Genomic DNA, 19551 nt, shown 5'->3' with positions numbered 1-19551 from the left:
CTAATTACTCATTCCTTAATCTTCGTGCCCAAAATGAAATGTGCAACTAACCCGGGACTGAGGGAGTATCATTTTAGCTACTTTTTCACTATTTCAATTTTTTTGGGAAAAATAACCTCAAGCCAATGATGGTGTCGGTATTTCACTCTATTTACTCTATCTTCTTCATCAAAACATTGAGAGAACACATTTTTGGTCTTTGAACTTTGCCAAAATATCATTTTCGGTCTGAGCTTAATTCCTTGAGAAAATAGGATTTCTCTAGTGAGATTGTTCTCGAAGGGATCAAGCGTGTTTAACAAGGTGTATTTTTTATGATCTGTGGGATTCCACCGTATAATCTATTGTTGTTCAAATAAAGAGATTTAGTAGTTCTTCTCAAGATTAATCCTCTTTAAAGAATACAATAGACCGTCAATTTCATCAATGCTTCCTTCAAATTTTTTGTGAATAAAATCCAACTTCTCAAAACCACTCATTAAAGAATTGGAGATTTTTGTAGAGAGAGAATTGTGATCAAGAGTTAAGGATTTAAGCTTGGCAACAGACCTCCATGAATTAGGCGAAAGAGGAAGTGAGATTACTGTGTTGAAGCGAGAGAGGATAAGCAAGAAAAGCTCACTGAGATCGAATAAGAGAAGGAATTAAAGCTAAGACAAAAAATGAAATTTTGGCAATTTTTGCGATGTTCGCGGACCAGAAAAGATATTCTCTCAATATTTTAAGGAAGAAGAGAATAAATTCATAAAAATGCTCTTTGTGGACTTGAGGGCATTTTCGCATAGAAAAAGTTTGAAACGGTGAAAAAGTAGCCCAAATGATATTAAATCGAAGTTCATGGAATTCAGAAGATATTTTCAATTGTTATGGACTAAAATTGATATCTTGACAAAGTTCGCGGACCAAAACAAATGTTCTCATTTTATAAAAATTTTGATTTATAAAACTTCCTTCAAAATGGGGAAATCCTAAGTAACAACTAATATTATGTGCATATTTCACTTTTATTCAATAAATTGCGAACGGAAGCTAAATAGATTATGAGTTCTTGAATCTTGAAATGAATTGAAAATTTTGAGTGTGCCAACCTAAATGAGTTGATAATGAAAAATATATAGAAAACTATAAAACAATTTAAATGCAAATTGGAGAGACATAAAAAAGTTGATAAAGAAAAGAATAAAAATGTCATCCATGACTTTGGGAACATTTCTATCCAGAAAGAATAAAAATGTCGTCCACGGCACGGTATCCACAGTGGAGCGGGACGCTCGTCGCACCTCCCCCTCCACAACTCTGCTGTAGATTAGTTCAAAGCATCGCGCTACTAAGCAGTATGTGTATCCGATGGTGTCGACTATGGAGGGTTCAAAGCCAACAACTACCTATCCTTATGCTTATATACCTCTCGAGGATTGAGCTTGTGTCTGCATGCATATGCATTTGGCTATTTCCACTCATGTGGGGGATTGTAGAAATCATGGAATAAATATGTCCGGTCAATGGATTTTGACCAAATAATAAATGTGACGAGACATCTAATTTTGTGAAATTAAATGATATAGCGTCAATCTACATTTTACGTAGATAAATGTAGTATATTCACTTTCTCAAATCCGATTTCCGGTGAGTGAGAAATAGTGGATTCAAGTTGGGCATAATTAGCTTTTTAATTAAAGCTTGGAGTTTGAGCTTAGATTTATTGCATAATAATAATGTACATAATTAGACATTATTTATGGAATGAATTAGTTAATCGCACTAATGATATCCAAAATTTATAAATATTTGAAATTATATCTAAAACTCGCCTTTTATATTAGTATAGATTTTATAATAAAATGTGAATATGACGAGTTAGTGGAAAGTGAAGTTTACTTACTAAAAATGAAAAACAAATGTGGATATTATTTCGTGAATGGAAGAGTAATATTTCACAAGTCTGAATATGAATAATCATGTTTAAAGTGCCCCAATTGAGACTTTTTGTCCTTAAAGCCATGAAGAATGCATATGTAATGAAGCATCATGGGTAGTATTTATAAACTTAAGGGCGGATTCTTTGATTTCATAACAATTCTAGCTTAAAGGGAAATCATTGGGGCAAATTAGGCTAAAAACATTTGCAGCACAAACTCATTTTTCTTTATATTTCTTAAAATCCGTGCCAAAACCAAATATGGCTCATATTGAGGAACGGATGGAGTATTATTTATTACCAACCCCGATCGCCTCTGAAATTAACTTCATCTTCCCTCCCTGTCAGTTTGACACGTTACAATTTCGATATATGAATAGATATGGGTTGAGAGAGAAAAATTAAAGTGTGCCAACAGAATAGAGTTGATAAAAAAATTATCCTTCATAACTTCATTTCTGTTGAAAAAAATAAAAGTATTGCAAAAAGACCGAAAAGCAAACATCTTAGTCTAGAGACCGCAAATGATATATTTAAAGTTCAGCCAAAGACCATTTTTATGGTTCATCCTAAAAAAATAAACAAATTAAATTTTGCACCCCACCCACACCCACCTCCCCGATAAAACCCCCACCCCGCTTCAAGCGTGGCGAGGGAGCACGCCATGGGTGGATACTCCCGTCCGCGCGCCTCCTTTTGCCGACCGTCCGCGCCTCCTTTTGTCGACTATGGAGGGTTCAAAGCCAACAACTACCTATCCTTATGCTTATATACCTCTCGAGGGTTGAGCTTGTGTCTGCATGCATATGCATTTGGCTATTTCCACTCATGTGGGGGATTGTAGAAATCATGGAATAAATATGCCCGGTCAATGGATTTTGACCAAATAATAAATGTGATGAGACATCTAATTTTGTGAAATTAAATGATATAGCGTCGATCTACATTGTACGTAGATAAATGTAGTATATTCACTTTCTCAAATCCGATTTCCGGTGAGTGAGAAATAGTGGATTAAAGTTGGGCATAATTAGCTTTTTAATTAAAGCTTGGAGTTTGAGCTTAGGGAATAATTAACTAGTGTTAATTATCCCACATTGGAAAAGTGACACATCTTTTAATGTGTTTAAATTAAGTGACTTTATGTTACTTAATAATTATAGTGGACCAAGATGGGTGAAAGAGCCCACACGCGCGCGCCACCGCCGCCCGCCCGCCCGAGCCTGAGCCCGTGCTCGCGGTCCCGGTCCCGGTCCCGGTCCCAATCTTGATCTTGATCTTGGATCTTGGATCTTGGCAATTGGTCTTTGGGCTCGGGTCTGGACCCGTAGTAATCTTTTTAGACCACCGCTAAGTCAGCAATCCAAGTGGTCTGACACATCATCAAGTGTAGCACAGTCAAAGCTGCCACGTGAGAAAACCACACGCTCCACACGCGAAAGGCACACTCCTGCCACACGCTTGTAACCGCCGACGGTTACGAATCTGCCATGATCATGGCTTGGTTGACCCTGCATGGTGGTTTGGCCTATAAATAGGCTATCCATTCCACTGCATTAGACACAATATTCACAAGCATAACAGCATAAGCTCTCTCCCTCTCTCTGCATTGTTTTTTCTGTCGAAAGCTCTGCCCTCTCCTCTATCCAGTTCGCCGGAGCTCTGTTGATTGCGGTGCTGCTTCACCAAAGACGTAGCCGTTTTATCTTTAGGGACGAAACGCCAATCCGAAGAGCACTACCGGGGCGTATCTCGTCTTGCGGAAAGAGGACACCTCGACTCGACTAAACACTTTTACGGTCTTCTGTTTCGATTTTTTTTCCATTGTAATTTCTGTTCAGTTTTATTTTGTATTCCTTCTTCGGATTGTATTACGTCCGGCTTTTATCTTTTGTAATCCCAGAAACCAACAATACATCATATAATCAAATGTATTGCGAAACTAAAAACTGCACACAAAATGATCAACGACAAACATGTCGATTACATATGTTTAATGAAAGAAAGCGGAAAAAATTTATGCGCTGGGGCGGGGAAAGTAAAGTTATACTCCATAAAAGTTGGGACTAAATATAAAAATATGTTTTCAACATAGGTAAAACTAAAAATTTGAAATTTGAAAAAAATGTGAATTTTATTATTTTTCACATTTAAATAAATTAACATCATATCAACACACATATTTTGTTAGCTTAACAATAGCAATTTACAAATACAAATAAATAAACAAATCAAGACATCGAGTCATCGATAGTTTTTCGTTATTGAAATAGAAACATAGTACAAATATACTTAAGAATAATATTTTATTACTATTGATTTAAACAATAATTGTTATAATAAATAACTTTATTTTTAATCAAATTTGTACGACGCACGAAACGATTTATTTTTATATTCATATATTTATATTGTCAATTAATAAAGTGAATGAGGAACAATTTAAGTATAAGATTTAAAATAAAAATATATATAGAATAACAATTCATTGTATACCTATTGATATAAAATTAAATAAACTTAAAATAAAATTTTTTAACATTTACGCTAATCTTAAAGAATATTAGTGTAATATGAATATTATGACTCAATTCATTGCATTTATAATGGAACATAGAATGGTAGAAATTTATTGCATTATAATAATGTACATAATTAGACATTATTTATGGAGTGAATTAGTTAATCGCACTAATTCTAGACGATGAAGAAATGATACATATTGGAAAAATAAATAATGAAATCATGGAATCAAGAAGTTGAGCTAACATTACATGAAAACTAAAAAAATCTTCCATCTCTGACGTAGCTATACTCGACTGAAGATATGTCACTCTCCGCACTGTCACCCACTACAACACATCTGAAATTGGGAATGAAGAAATTTGTTGGGTGAATAAGTATTTATAGAGAGATCTGTATAAATCTGCTAACATTATTACATTAATTACCCCCTTTGAATATTGGTGCATTTTCATTTTTTGTTAGTACATTTTACGTGTAGCTTATTGGAATATGAATAGTCTAGCCTATTTTTTTATGCAAGTTAATAATAATTGTATGAAGTAACGCATATATACATATATGAGTAACTAATATTGAATGAAATTTTACAATATATCCTAAACGCATGAGTGGGAATATTAAATTTTAACATCGTGGATTATTAAGAAGTAACGCATATATGAGTACTACATATGAATATATAAATTTAAATTAATTACAATGATATCCAAAATTTATAAATATTTGAAATTATATCTAAAACTCGCCTTTTATATTAGTATAGATTTTATAATAAAATGTGAATATGACGAGTTAGTGGAAAGTGAAGTTTACTTACTAAAAATGAAAAACAAATGTGGATATTATTTCGTGAATGGAAGAGTAATATTTCACAAGTCTGAATATGAATAATCATGTTTAAAGTGCCCCAATTGAGACTTTTTGTCCTTAAAGCCATGAAGAATGCATATGTAATGAAGCATCATGGGTAGTATTTATAAACTTAAGGGCGGATTCTTTGATTTCATAACAATTCTAGCTTAAAGGGAAATCATTGGGGCAAATTAGGCTAAAAACATTTGCTGCACAAACTCAATTTTCTTTATATTTCTTAAAATCCATGCCGAAACCAAATATGAGTCATATTGAGGAACGGATGGAGTATTATTTATTACCAACCCCGATCGCCTCTGAAATTAACTTCAGAGCATCCACAACCGTGCTCTTGCCAGCGGCACGGTTGTGGGCCCGGGCGGTACTATTCATGCCTGCTCTCTGGCAAGAGCACAACACCCACAACTGTGCTCTTCCGCAAGGACGAGCACAATTAATATAAAATTCAATTACACAAAAACATTTTCATAATACTAAAATTCATTAAAAAACCACAATAAAAATAACAAATTACAAATAATATAAAAAGACATAATTAAAATCCTAAAAATTAAAAATTACATAATTAAAATACTAAAAATTAAAAATTACATAATTAAACTCCTAAAAATTAAAAATTACATAATTATTGGCTAATATAACCCGAGGAAGACTACGCATCCGGCGGCACCAACCCCAATTGTTTTTGGAGACCCAATATCATGGACTCGTGCGTTTGAAGTTGCGTGGGGGTCATAGTTGACCTATCGGCCATATTGAGTTGGGCCAAAAGGGCCCACAACGAGTTGTTCGGGGGTGGAGGTGGAACATAGGGTGCGGGTTCGGGAGCAGGGGCAGATGGAGTCGCGGCGCGACGTCGTTCGGCCGCCGCCTTCTTCCTACCTTGCGGTCGGCGTCAGGAACCGCTTGGTTGGGCATCGGGGCTACCCAAGTTAGCTTCGGCGAGTTGGCTAGCCACTTCTTCGCCGGCGTCGGATAGGGATGCCGACCGTGACCGTTTGGAGGAGCCGCTAGAGGAGGATGTTATGCCTCCCTTATACTTCGGGTGCGTCCGCGTCTCCTGCCAAACGTTAAGATATTTGAACGACTTACCGTTCATGGATTGGTAGGTGCTCAGCGAGGCGGTGATGATGTCGACCTCGCTTCGGCCGCTCCCGGCATTCCGGGACTCCTGGATGAAATAGCCGTTGAACTTGCCAATTTCTTCGTTGGCTCGGCCGATGCAGTTGCGCACCATACTCTCGTTGCGCTCGATCGTTCCCGGCGGCCGGTGTGCATTGTACCGGCTAGAGACGCGCCACCAAAAGTGATCGCCGGATTGGTTCGTTCCAACCACTGCATCTTCGGAGATTTCCAAGTACGCCTTGAACAATCTTTCCATCTCCGCCGGTGAGTACGGTGTGCGGACACCGGCGCGAGATGGAGGATTCGGCATTTGGGAAGGGGCGCGAGGCCTAGGCTCCGGTGTCCACCCGTAGCGCCCATCGGAGGCACCTTGATCGTCGATTGGGTATGGCCGGTAGCCACTCGAAACGCCCGAATCTTGGGTGAGAGGAGGGGCCGAATATTCCGTTTCCGGACTATGAAACGGTTGCGAACCGAACCATTCGGGGTTCCAACCGTGAGAGCCGCTTGGGTTGTCGTCGTTACCGGACATAGTGGTGTTGTAGGGTGTGAGAGGAAGATGAAAATGGATATGAGAGATTGATGATGAGAATTGTGTAGTGAAAGTGTGAATTTTTTGGAGTGAAATTGGGGGTATTTATAGATGAAAGTGTGTATTTTTGGGGTAAAAAAAATAAAAAAAAAAATTAAAAAGTGGGGAAAAACGGTTATAAACGGATATAATTTTTTGGGGAAGTGAAAATTTTTTTTTTATTTTTTATCGATTTTTTTAATAAAAATCCGATTTTTAAAAAAAAAAATAAAACAATGTTTGAAACCAACGGCTATGCCGTTGGCGAATGGGAGACCGCCACGTGTGCGTCCGCTGGCACGGACGTGCTCGATACATCGAGCAGCGCCGTGCCAGCGGCGCGGTTGCAGCGGTGGCGGTCCTTCGCCTTGCCGCTGGCACGGACGGCGGTGGCGCCAACCGCCACCGCTGCGGATGCTCTCATCTTCCCTCCCTGTCAGTTTGACACGTTACAATTTCGCTATATGAATAGATATGGGTTGAGAGAGAAAAATTAAAGTGTGCCAACAGAATAGAGTTGATAAAAAAATTATCCTTCATAACTTCATTTCTGTTGAGAAAAATAAAAGTATTGCAAAAAGACCGAAAAGCAAACATCATAGTCTAGAGACCGCAAATGATATATTTAAAGTTCAGCCAAAGACCATTTTTATGGTTCATCCTAAAAAAAATAAACAAATTAAATTTTGCACCCCACCCACACCCACCTCCCCGATAAAACTCCCACCCCGCTTCAAGCGTGGCGAGGGAGCACGCCATGGGTGGATAAATTATATATTAAGTTTTTATTAATATAATAATAGATAAATGAATTAGAAACTTCAAATTCACTAAAAAAATATATTTAAATTTCTAAACGTGCTTTAAAATTTCTTGATGTTTATGTTTTATGTTGCATAAATCTCAAATATTAGTATTTGATCATGTTAATATTTGAGTTTACGCATATATCTCAAATTTATCATAATTAAATAATTTACATTTTATAAATATAACTAGTTTGCACCATTATTTATTGGATTGATCGCATGTTAATTTTATCGGTAGCAACCCGATTAACCCGATGGGCTAGCCTGAAACCTGAGCTTTTAGGGTTAGGGCTGAACTTTTATAACCCGAAAAAATAACAACCCGATTAGCCCGCACCCGATTGACCCGCAACCCGGTGGGCTGGCCCGATTGACATCCCTAGACTCATGAGGATTAAAAACACAAATCTTCCAAACAACAAAATTGTGCAAAGTTTGAAGAAGCAAGTTTTATTTTAAAATGAGTGTAAAAATGTTAATGAGAGCATCTCCTACAAATTTTGTTGCGCACTTGCTGGACAAAACCATCAAAGTTGCGCTCCGATGATCCATTCACAGTCACTGCATCTTCAAGTGTGCTTCTCACTTTTTCAATCTCCTTTCTCAATTCCTCCGACCTTTTCTCACTCAACACAAACTCAATCTTTTCTGCAACTTCCTCCTTATTGATATGTTCCCCTTCGCACAGATTAATCCCCACTCTCCAATCATCCACCACCACTTTCCTATTCGTGATTTGATCCGTAAACAACGGATAACAAATCATGGGAACTCCACACCACACACTCTCAAGAATCGAGTTCCATCCGCAATGAGTCAAGAACCCCCCGATTGCCCGGCTGCACAGCACCTCCTTCTGGCTGCACCACGGCACTACCACCCCCCTGTCTCTCGTCACATCCTCGAATCCCTCCGGCAGAACCCCACCCCCACCGGATTCCACCATCCCCGGCCGAACAACCCACACAAAATTCACTCCGCTCACTAAAAGACCGCCCGCGATTTCTAGAATCACTCTCCTATCAATGGTTGCAAGGCTTCCAAATGAAACATACAAAACAGAACCAGGCGGCTTAGAATTCAGCCATTCCCCGGAGCTTGCTTCGGGCATGAGGCTATTAGAAACGGCGAAATCAGGCGGAAAAAGAGGACCGATGGCGTAGAATGGCTGCTTTTTCCGCAGAGCAGATATCGTCTCTGCTTCAAGCTCTTCCACCGTGTTGCAGAGAACAAAATCCGCGGTTTTCACAACATCAAATGCTTGGAAAATGTATTCATGTAACACCTCGAGCTCAGTATCGTGGAAATACGACATGAAATCTCTAGTATTGATGGAGCGGATTCCAGGCACATAATCCACCGTTTCCCGGCGACCGTTAACCGGAACGTGGCCCTTCTCCCGGAGAAGCTCCAAGTGGTAATACAACGAGAAGACTAAAGCCGGCTCCGTCCAGAAGGAAACGTTCACCAGGCCATACTTCTCCGCGATTTTCTCCGACCAGGCGCAGAATGTATCGGCGACCAGGAAGTAATTAAACGAAGGATCGGACTGCAATAAATATCTAACCAGTTCATCAACGTTTTCCGGGAACCTGTCGCGGTAATTGGCTATCCACTCGTCTATGTTGGCGGAGCGGTCATGGTCGAGGGGGAAGCCATCACTGATGGTTGTGTAGTGGATGTCGAGGCCGGAGGCGCGAGCAGCGGCGAAGAGGTCTGTTTGGGTGGAGTTTTGGGATTGGGAGATTTGTTGGTGGACGAATTCGAGGTGGGCGAAGGTGACGGTGATTCCCTTGGAAGCAAGTTTAATGGCGAGGTTCACGAAGGGAACGATGTGGCCTTGAAGGTTAAATGAGACCATTATCGCGTGGGGTTTCTTGCTCGCCATATCTTTTCTTTATCCGATTCAAAGTGGAACCAGTATTCGTTAATCCTTTGTCGGCGTTGTTTGTCCACTATTTAAAGACTTTACTCCCTCCGTCACTATGTAGTAGGGGTGTTTTATTTTGATACAGGATTTTAAAAAAAGTTGTGCTAAGTAATTTAGTAAATGAATATTAAGTAGGAAGAAAGAATAAAGTAATAGAGGGAAAAAGTATGAGTAAAGAAAAGTTGTTTATTTTTGTCAAAAAAAGACAAAAGAAATGACTCAGCTACAATAGTATAACCAAAAAATGAATATGATTCAACACACACGGGGTGAGTACTTTTTTTATCATTTTTTATGAAGAGACTACATTAACTACTTGCACTCATAATATTCTACTATCTCTGTCGCACAATAGGAGGAGTTATATTTTGTATGTACACGAGTTTTAAGAAATGTAAAGTGTAGTGAGTTGGAAAAGTTAGTAGAATATGTTGCCAATGTTTTTATATCTATTTTATGATAAAATGTGGGTGGGGTGAGTTAGTAGAATGTGGAACCTACTTACTCTCTTCGTTCCGTGGTAATAGAGGTGTTTCTTTTCGGCACGCTATTTAAGAAAAATTATGTTAGGTAAGTGAAATAGAATAAAGTAGATAAATAAGAAAGACAAAAATAATTAGGAATTGAAAAAGAATAAAGTAAAATAAAATAAGTGGGTTGTTATGTATTCCTTCAATCACATAATAGGAGTCACTCTCAATCACACAATAGGAGTCACTCTTATTGTGGGCACAAGTTTTAAGAAATGTAAAGATTAATGTGTTGGAAAAGTTAGTAGAATGTGAGACTCATTTTTTTATATTGGTTTTATAATAAAATGTGAGTGAAGTGGGTTAGTGGAATGTGTCACCTACTTACCATTTATGGTAAAAATGAAGTGTGACTCTTATTGTGTGACGGATGGAGTATGATAAAAGGAAATTATTCAATTATAGTAAAACAATTCAAAAAAGAATACAACTCAATTACAGCGGAATAAAGGAATAATATTTTATTAAATTCTGATAAATATCTTTATTTTTAATATTTGAATATAATTTTTTTCAAGATAATACTCCCTCTGTCCACGAAAAATATACCATATTGTGAATGACACGGGTTTTAATGTGGAATTGGTAAGTAAGAGAGAAGGAAAAAAAATGTAAGAGATTATTAGTAGTGGTTAATTGTGTTAGGTAGCAAATGTGACGTCATTTTTCAAACTTTGTCTATTTTTCGTTGTCAACCAAAAATGATAAATGTGATCTATTTTTCGTAGACGAATGGAGTATTAAAAATCAAATATAATATGCCAACAAAACTACATCGATTTGAATATAATAATATATTTTAATTAATATTCAAAATATAATCATATTATTTAATATTTTATTTTATTTTATAATTTTAAATTTTAGTTTTAAAAAACTTCATGATTTAAATTATAATCATTTTTTATTGGCACCGACAGTTGTTTTTTCAGTAACCGAATAAATCGTCATGACATAATAACTAACCATACAAATAAAAAAAAAACACACATATTTGTAGAATAAGAAGTAAGAAGCCGAGATATATGAGTAGACTGGATTTTCCACCCACTTAATACGACACATTTTTATCCAAATAAGATAATAGTATATTTTTATTTTAAATTTTTTTTTCTTTAATTGATGTATACAACCACTTTTTCTCTTCTTAATTAAATATTTAATTCTCTTTTTCTTGCTATTTATTACCTATATCCACATTTTCTTTCTCCAAGTAAATACATTAACCAACAACTCCTAAAATAAGATGTCGATTAATTAAGTAATGCGTTATCTTAATCGGGACAGAGAGAGTATAACATTATTTAATATAATTCAGATGTGAATATATCTCCACCCAAAAAGTGAGTACTACTAGTAATTAATACAGATACCATTTGCTCTCGCAGAATCTGACTTTATTAATGTGGAAAAACTGTTAATTAATTATTCTTTTAGAATATGTAAGATGAGATATTATTCCTCCCTTAAAAACAGAAACTATATCTATTTTGGAGTGTCTCTAAAGAAATAAAAACTTTCTCATTTTTTTTTAAAAATGAACCTCGTAATGTACCAACACTACTTTCACTTTTTTTTTTCTTTTTCTCTCTTATTTTACTTATTGTTCTCTCTTTCTTAGTTCACTGGTTATTCTTTTTATTTTACTAATTATATATAAAATCTTTGCCATTTCAAAAATTTCTATTTTTCAATATTGATTGTATATGAGTAGACTGGTGCACCCATGATTTTAAGTTTTAACAAACTATTATATCATTTAATACTATAATACAGTTATGAATGTGTCCACATCCAAAAAGTGAGTACTACTAGTGACTAATATTAGGAATCATGTACGCTTGCATAATCTGACTTTATTAATATGACAAAATTGCTAATTAATTCATGATTTGTTTACATCAAGTTGTTAGAGTTTTGTAGTATATAATAAAGAATCTTATGAGTGCTTGTATGTTGTAAAACTTCTTTGTTTATTTGTAATAAATGAGAAAGAATATTTTTGTCACAGTAGGTTCTGTTTATACATAACATGTTATTTATTGTATTTTTGGTATAAGAAATAAACAAGTCTTCTTCTACTTATAGACTGACTATGAGCGTCGTTTACAAATAGGTAATACGTCAGTTCTTTCAGAAAATCCTAATATCTCCTTCCGTGGTTTAAATCACATTACAAAATATTGTGCTTAATACGCAATAATTAGGAACAAAACGAGGGCATCCTCGTTCATTCTCTTTTCTTTAATACTTTTATACTTATTTTGTATTTTAAATAATGAATAAAATATTATTTACTATTGTCACTCTTGAATAAAATATTTAGCTCAAAAATATGTTATTTTTAATTTATTTCTTTCGATTAATTACTGATTATTTTTTGTAAAATCTAAAACTTTTAAGTATATTTATATGGACTCATTTTATAATGTTTTTCAATATTTTAAAATATAAAAACATGAATGGATATATTGAAAAAAGAGAAATAAAGAGAACGAGAGAAGGATGAAAACATTAAAAAAAGAGAATGAAAGAGGATGCCCTACATTTTGTTCCTAAATTATTGCATATTAAGCACATCAGTTTGTGCTGAGATTTAAACCAAAGTAAGGGATCCATCCTCATAAGATAGAGAAGTTGTTTCTATTTTTAGTATTAGGTCATCTTGGTTGAGATTAATTAAAAAGAAAAGTAGATAATCTTTAGTGGGATGAAGGTAGTAATTATAAAATCAAAAAGTAAAATATAGAAAATAATACTTATTCAGTCCACAAAAAATAATCTTATTTGTGGATGGACGGGTTTTAATGAAAATTTGGTGAAGTAAGAGAAAGAAGTAGAAAAAACAGGTAATGTAAGAGAGATATGGAGAAAAGGTAAGTAAATAAAGAATGAGAGAGTAGAAAAAGTGAGAAAAGTATGAAAGAAAATCTTTTCATTTTAAGAAATAAAACTATTTCTTGTGGACATTCCAAAATTGTAAAATATGACCATTTTCCGTGGATGGAGGAGTAGTATTTTTAAAAAACTCATATTCCGAGCATCAAAATGCTTAGAAAATAACCTGGTCATCTTAATAGTTGTGCTTGGAAATATTCCTTCAATAAGATCTCAGGTGCTCGGAAATTTAGAGAACTTTTAAGATATTAAAAATTTCGAGAACTTTTAAGATATTAAAAATTTCGAGAACTTTTAAAATCTTAAAAACTAGGGGTGGGAATACAAGTATATGTGGATACTCGACCCGAAAAAGCCGGGTACCCAAACCCGAAAATCATCTAAAATGTCCACCCGATACCCGACCCGATATATTTTCGGGTAATCCAATACCCGCCCTGGGTATCCAAACCCGACAAATCAGGTACCCAAATACTCGACTCTTTATATGTGTTAATAATTGATAAAAAAATTCAAATTATGATTCTATTTATATAACTATAGAAAATATTTAAAATAGACTAATATCTTTATGTTGCATTTATTTTGTAGTATAAAACTATAGAAAATGGGTCACTTTTATTTTAAAGTACACGATTATATTTATGAGGATTGGTTATGTAAGTAAAATAGAAAAGTTACACATTTAATTAAAATGTAGAAGCAGTGACCTAAAGTAAGAGAGATTGACTTATTTATACTTTAAGTTTAGAGAAAGTTATAGTAATTAGTAAATAAATTAGCCCGGCTCTTGAAGCCCGAAATGACTAAACCTAAATTATAAAAATACTTAAAATAATAAATTGGGTATTCACGTAATTCTCGATACCCATTCGGGTTACCCAATACCTAAAATATCTTAAATTTCAATACCCAATCCTATAAAAATGGATATTGGATATCCAATACCCGGCGAGTATCGAGTCGGGTACGGGTAAACCCAATACCTGATATTGGTATTCCCATCCCTATTAAAAACCATATTATTAGATGGGTTTTTGTTGAGGAAGTAAACGAATCAGTCCGAGTCAGCCTCCTCCTCAGCATCAGCCTCCTCAGCACGTGCCTCACAAATCACTGAAAAATTGCAGAAAATTTGCCTGCATCGACCCATCTTCATCCAAAGCACGTAACATCACCGCTCTCATTTTGTTCATCTCATCCCTCAGAGAGATTGAAGTTTCAGCACTCATGAACTGCTTAATCTTCTCCGATCAACCGATGCTCCATCGCAGAGATTAATCCCCACCTTCCAAACATCAACCACTAATTCCCCGTTGCTCGGCTGATCCGCAAAAAAACGGATAGCAGATCATCGGAACCCCGCACCATATGGCTTCCAGAATTAGAGTTCCATCCATAGTGCATCAGGAATCCTCCAACAGCAGGATTGGAGAGCACCGCGCTCTGATTGCACCACGAAACGATCAGCCCTTGGTCCTTGCTGTCGTCCTCGAATCCATCGGGCAAAACCTGCGCGCCGTCGCGAATCACCCAAACAAAGTGGACTCCACTGAGGAGGAGCCCGTGGGCTATCTCCTCAGCGAGTTGGCGGTTGCTCTGGGCAAGGCTGCCGAACGAGACATACACAACAGAGCCACGAGGCTTCGAGTCGAGCCATTTTGGGAAGTCTGCTTCGCCCATAGGCTCTTTGGAAGAGCAACATCGGTGGTGAAGTTTAAAGGGCCGACTGCGTATGTTGGCTGGTTGTGGTGCATATCGGAAACCAACTCGTGCTCGAGCTCGTGCACGGTGTTGATCTGGATGAAATCTGCATGCTTCACCTGCTTGAACGCTTCCGCCACGATCTTTTTTGTGATGCTTGTGTTGAAGGTCGGGTCCTTGCTCTCGACCTCATCACATGTTCATCAAAACAACACTGCATAAAATCTCGTGCTGAAAATTAAATGTTTCATATTTATTGGGCCAAGGGAGTAGTATATAGGGGCTTGTTAGGTTGACAACTATCTTAAATTGATAACTGACAAGTACGTCAACAACTTATGTTATGGATGTCAACACGAAGACATTTGTATGTCAACTATAAATATAGTTGGCATATGTATGTCTTCTATTGACATCTATTTACATGTTAACAGAAGACATAACTAACATAGGTTATTGACATAGTTGTCAGTTAGAAAGTTATCAATTAATCATATCTTCGTAGTATATATATAGAGAAATCAAGGGCACAAACAACACGCACCTTTTATTAGCAAGTAGCCCTTCTCTATAAGAAGATCATAGCGATAGTACGTTGCAAACATCAGAGCCGGCTGTGTCCAAAAGGACACATTCAAGATGTTATACTTTCTAGCAACACTTGCAGGCCAAGGGTAGAAAGTATCAGCAACCAAGAAATGCGCAAACGCCTCATCGTCGGAGCTGACTATGTCTCCGATCAACTCATCCTCACGTGTCGGGAAATCGAGAAAAATCGCCTCCCAGTGCTGCTCAAAGTTGACTCCTGTCGAAATCCGGAGGGAATCCATCACTAATTGTGGCGTAGCGTATGTGTAGACCCGACAGGCGAGCTCCAAGGAAGGGATCAGCCTCCTCTGTTGGCAATTGAAACTAAAAATATAACATATAACTGTCTCACATCGGTGTCAAGAGAAAACTGAAACTAGTATATAAGTCTCCTGAGCCCCTCCTTCTATTTTAAGGCCATGGTTTGGAACCATTGGAGTGTCTGCAGGTTTGCAGTCGAGAAGACCTGTTTCTGCCAACAGATCTAAGACATACTTCTTCTGTCTCAGAAATATTCCGTGTCGAGATCGCAACACTTCTATCCCCAAAAAATACTTTAGTGCGCCTAGATCCTTCATCTCAAATTCTCTGAACAGATTTTCCTTCAACCTCCGGATTTCCTCAACATCATCTCCGGTGATAATCATGTCATCAACATATATAATCAGACACGTTACCTGGTTGCCTCTCCTTTTTGTGAAGAGTGTGTGGTCGGACTGGCTTTGTTGGAATCCATGCTTGATCATAGCCTGGCAGAATCTTCCGAACCAGATTCGCGGTGACTGCTTTAGGAACCAAATATGGCTCATATTTCTTTATATTTCTTAAAATCCGTGCCCAAACCAAATATGGCTCATATTGAGGAACGGATGGAGTATTATTTATTACCAACCCCGATCGCCTCTGAAATTAACTTCATCTTCCCTCCCTGTCAGTTTGACACGTTACAATTTCGCTATATGAATAGATATGGGTTGAGAGAGAAAAATTAAAGTGTGCCAACAGAATAGAGTTGATAAAAAAATTATCCTTCATAACTTCATTTCTGTTGAAAAAAATAAAAGTATTGCAAAAAGACCGAAAAGCAAACATCATAGTCTAGAGACCGCAAATGATATATTTAAAGTTCAGCCAAAGACCATTTTTATGGTTCATCCTAAAAAAAATAAACAAATTAAATTTTGCACCCCACCCACACCCACCTCCCCGATAAAACTCCCACCCCGCTTCAAGCGTGGCGAGGGAGCACGCCATGGGTGGATACTCCCGTCCGCGCGCCTCCTTTTGCCGACCGTCCACGGTATCCACAGCGGAGTGGGACGCTCGTAGCGCTTCCCCCTCCACAGCTCTGCTGCAGATGCAATGCTGTTACACTAGAATCTAGACTAGTGAAGGCCAATATCCAAAGATCATTGTAGAATGAAATATCTATTTATTGGAAAAGTTGGATTAAAATTTTTATTTCTTAATCATGAGGCGGAAAATTTGGATTTAGATTTTGTTTTCTGTAGTCATGAGTAGGGATGTCAATTTAGCCCGCAACCCGTGGGCTGACCAAATTTATAGGGTTAGAGCTGAAAATTTCCAGCCCGATAAAATTACAGCCCGATTAGCCCGCACCCGATTAACCCGCAACCCGTTAGGGCCAGACCTGAAAACCCGATCGGCTGGCCCGGAAACCCGATAAAATTTATATTGTTCTATTTGTTTGACTCTAATTCGACACTTCATTGATTATTTTATAATACAGATTACTGAAAAAATAACTTTCCATTTTATATATTAAATATATAAATTATATATTAAGTTTTTATTAATATAATAATAGATAAATGAATTAGAAACTTCAAATTCACTAAAAAAATATATTTAAATTTCTAAACATGCTTTAAAATTTCTTGATGTTTATGTTTTATGTTGCATAAATCTCAAATATTAATATTTGATCATGTTAATATTTGAGTTTACGCATATATCTCAAATTTATCATAATTAAATATTTTGCATTTTATAAATATAACTAATTTTCACCATTATTTATTGGATTGATCGCATGTTAATTTTATCGGTAGCAACCCGATTAACCCGATGGGCTAGCCTGAAACCCGAGCTTTTAGGGTTAGGGCTGAACTTTTATAACCCGAAAAAATAACAACCCGATTAGCCCGCACCCGATTGACCCGCAACCCGGTGGGCTGGCCCGATTGACATCCCTAGTCATGAGGATTAAAAACACAAATCTTCCAAACAACAAAATTGTGCAAAGTTTGAAGAAGCAAGTTTTATTATAAAATGAGTGTAAAAATGTTAATGAGAGCATCTCCTACAAATTTCGTTGCGCACTTGCTGGACAAAACCATCAAAGTTGCGTTCCGATGATCCATTCACAGTCACTGCATCTTCAAGTGTGCTTCTCACTTTTTCAATCTCCTTTCTCAATTCCTCCGACCTTTTCTCACTCAACACAAACTCAATCTTTTCTGCAACTTCCTCCTTATTGATATGTTCCCCTTCGCACAGATTAATCCCCACTCTCCAATCATCCACCACCACTTTCCTATTCGTGATTTGATCCGTAAACAACGGATAACAAATCATGGGAACTCCACACCACACACTCTCAAGAATCGAGTTCCATCCGCAATGAGTCAAGAACCCCCCGATTGCCCGGCTGCGCAGCACCTCCTTCTGGCTGCACCACGGCACCACCACCCCCCTGTCTCTCGTCACATCCTCGAATCCCTCCGGCAGAACCCCACCCCACCGGATTCCACCATCCCCGGCCGAACAACCCACACAAAATTCACTCCGCTCACTAAAAGGCCGCCCGCGATTTCTAGAATCACGTCTCTGTCAGTCTTGGCCAGGCTACCGAACGAAACATACAAAACCGATCCAGGCGGCCTGGAATTCAGCCAATCCCCGGAGCTTGCTTCGGGCATAAGGCTCTTAGAGATGGCGAAATCAGGCGGAAAAAGAGGACCGATGGCGTAGAATGGCTGCTTCTGTTGCAAGGCCGATATCGTGTCGCGTTCAAGCTCCTCCACCGTGTTGCAGAGTATTAAATCCGCGCTTTTCACTGCTTCGAACGCCCGGAAAATGATGTCATGTATGACCTCAAGCTCGGTGTCATGCAAATACGATATGAAGTCTCTGGTGTTGATGGATCGGACGCCGGGCACATAATCCACCATTTCCCGGCGACCGTTAACGGGAACGTTGCCCTTCTCCCGGAGAAGCTCCAAGTGGTAATACAAGCTGAAAACCAGCGCAGGCTGCGTCCACACGGAGACGTTCACGAGGCCATATTTCCTCGCGATCTTCTCTGGCCAAGCGCAGAATGTGTCCGCGATCAAGAAATAGTTTGAATTGTCATCAGAGTGCAGCAATATCTTCCCAACTAGCTCATCGACTCTATCGGCGTATCCATCGCGGAAGAACTTGAGATACTCGGTGTCGTAGGCGCGGTCCAAGTCGAGAGGGAAGCCGTCGCTGAGGGTGGTGTAGCGGATGTCGAGGCCGGAGGTGCGAGCAGCGGCGAAGATATCGTGATTATCATGTGTTTGGGATTGGGAGATTTGTCGGTGGACGGATTCGAGGTGGGCGAAGGTGATGGAGAAGCCCTTGGAAGCGAGTTTAATGGCGAGGTTCACGAAGGGAATGATGTGGCCTTGAAGGTGGAATGAGACCATTATGGCGTGAGGTTTAAGCTCTTTTTTTGTGGCCATGTTTTTTCCTTTACTGGGCAGGAGTGTCTCCTTCCTGGTTTTAAAGAAGGATTCAATTCTTACACCAAAAGATACTCCACTAACACCTGAAATTATTCTGCTATTTCACTTTTTAAAAAGTAAAAAGTTACCTGTGACTAGGACCCTTCATTAAATGTCACACTTTTATATACTCCCTCCATCCCGGACTACTTGCACTTATTTCCTTTCTGGGCGTCCCAAGTTATTTGCACTATTTCCATTTTTAGTAAAAAATTTTACCTACAGCCGTAATATTTGACTTTGCTATACACTCATTCCTTAATCTCCGTGCCGAAAATGAAACGTGTGAGTAGTGCGGGACGGAGGGAG

The 19551-nt window shown here is 37.8% G+C and overlaps 1 protein-coding gene and 1 pseudogene across 1 annotated transcript; both read right to left on the bottom strand.

Moving 5' to 3' along the window:
- Positions 1 to 8246: 8246 nt before the first annotated feature.
- LOC121800242 (UDP-glycosyltransferase 86A1-like) lies at positions 8247 to 9772 on the bottom strand. The gene has a single exon (XM_042199817.1). It carries the CDS (start codon positions 9708 to 9710, stop codon positions 8298 to 8300), a length of 1413 nt encoding a protein of 470 aa, XP_042055751.1. The 5' UTR covers positions 9711 to 9772; the 3' UTR covers positions 8247 to 8297.
- A 7941-nt stretch (positions 9773 to 17713) lies between these two features.
- LOC121800241 lies at positions 17714 to 19280 on the bottom strand (annotated as a pseudogene).
- Between the last annotated feature and the right edge of the window lie 271 nt (positions 19281 to 19551).

This window comes from Salvia splendens, chromosome 4 (assembly GCF_004379255.2).
Source record: "Salvia splendens isolate huo1 chromosome 4, SspV2, whole genome shotgun sequence".
Classification (NCBI taxonomy): Eukaryota; Viridiplantae; Streptophyta; class Magnoliopsida; order Lamiales; family Lamiaceae; genus Salvia; species Salvia splendens.
Note: the sequence above shows the minus strand (reverse complement) of the source record. Positions and strands in the feature narration are given on the sequence as shown.

What these genes read in the sequence shown, in the direction of transcription:
- LOC121800242 (XM_042199817.1), bottom strand. Translation starts at nt 9,710, where the DNA reads ATGGCGAGCAAGAAACCCCACGCGATAATGGTCTCATTTAACCTTCAA.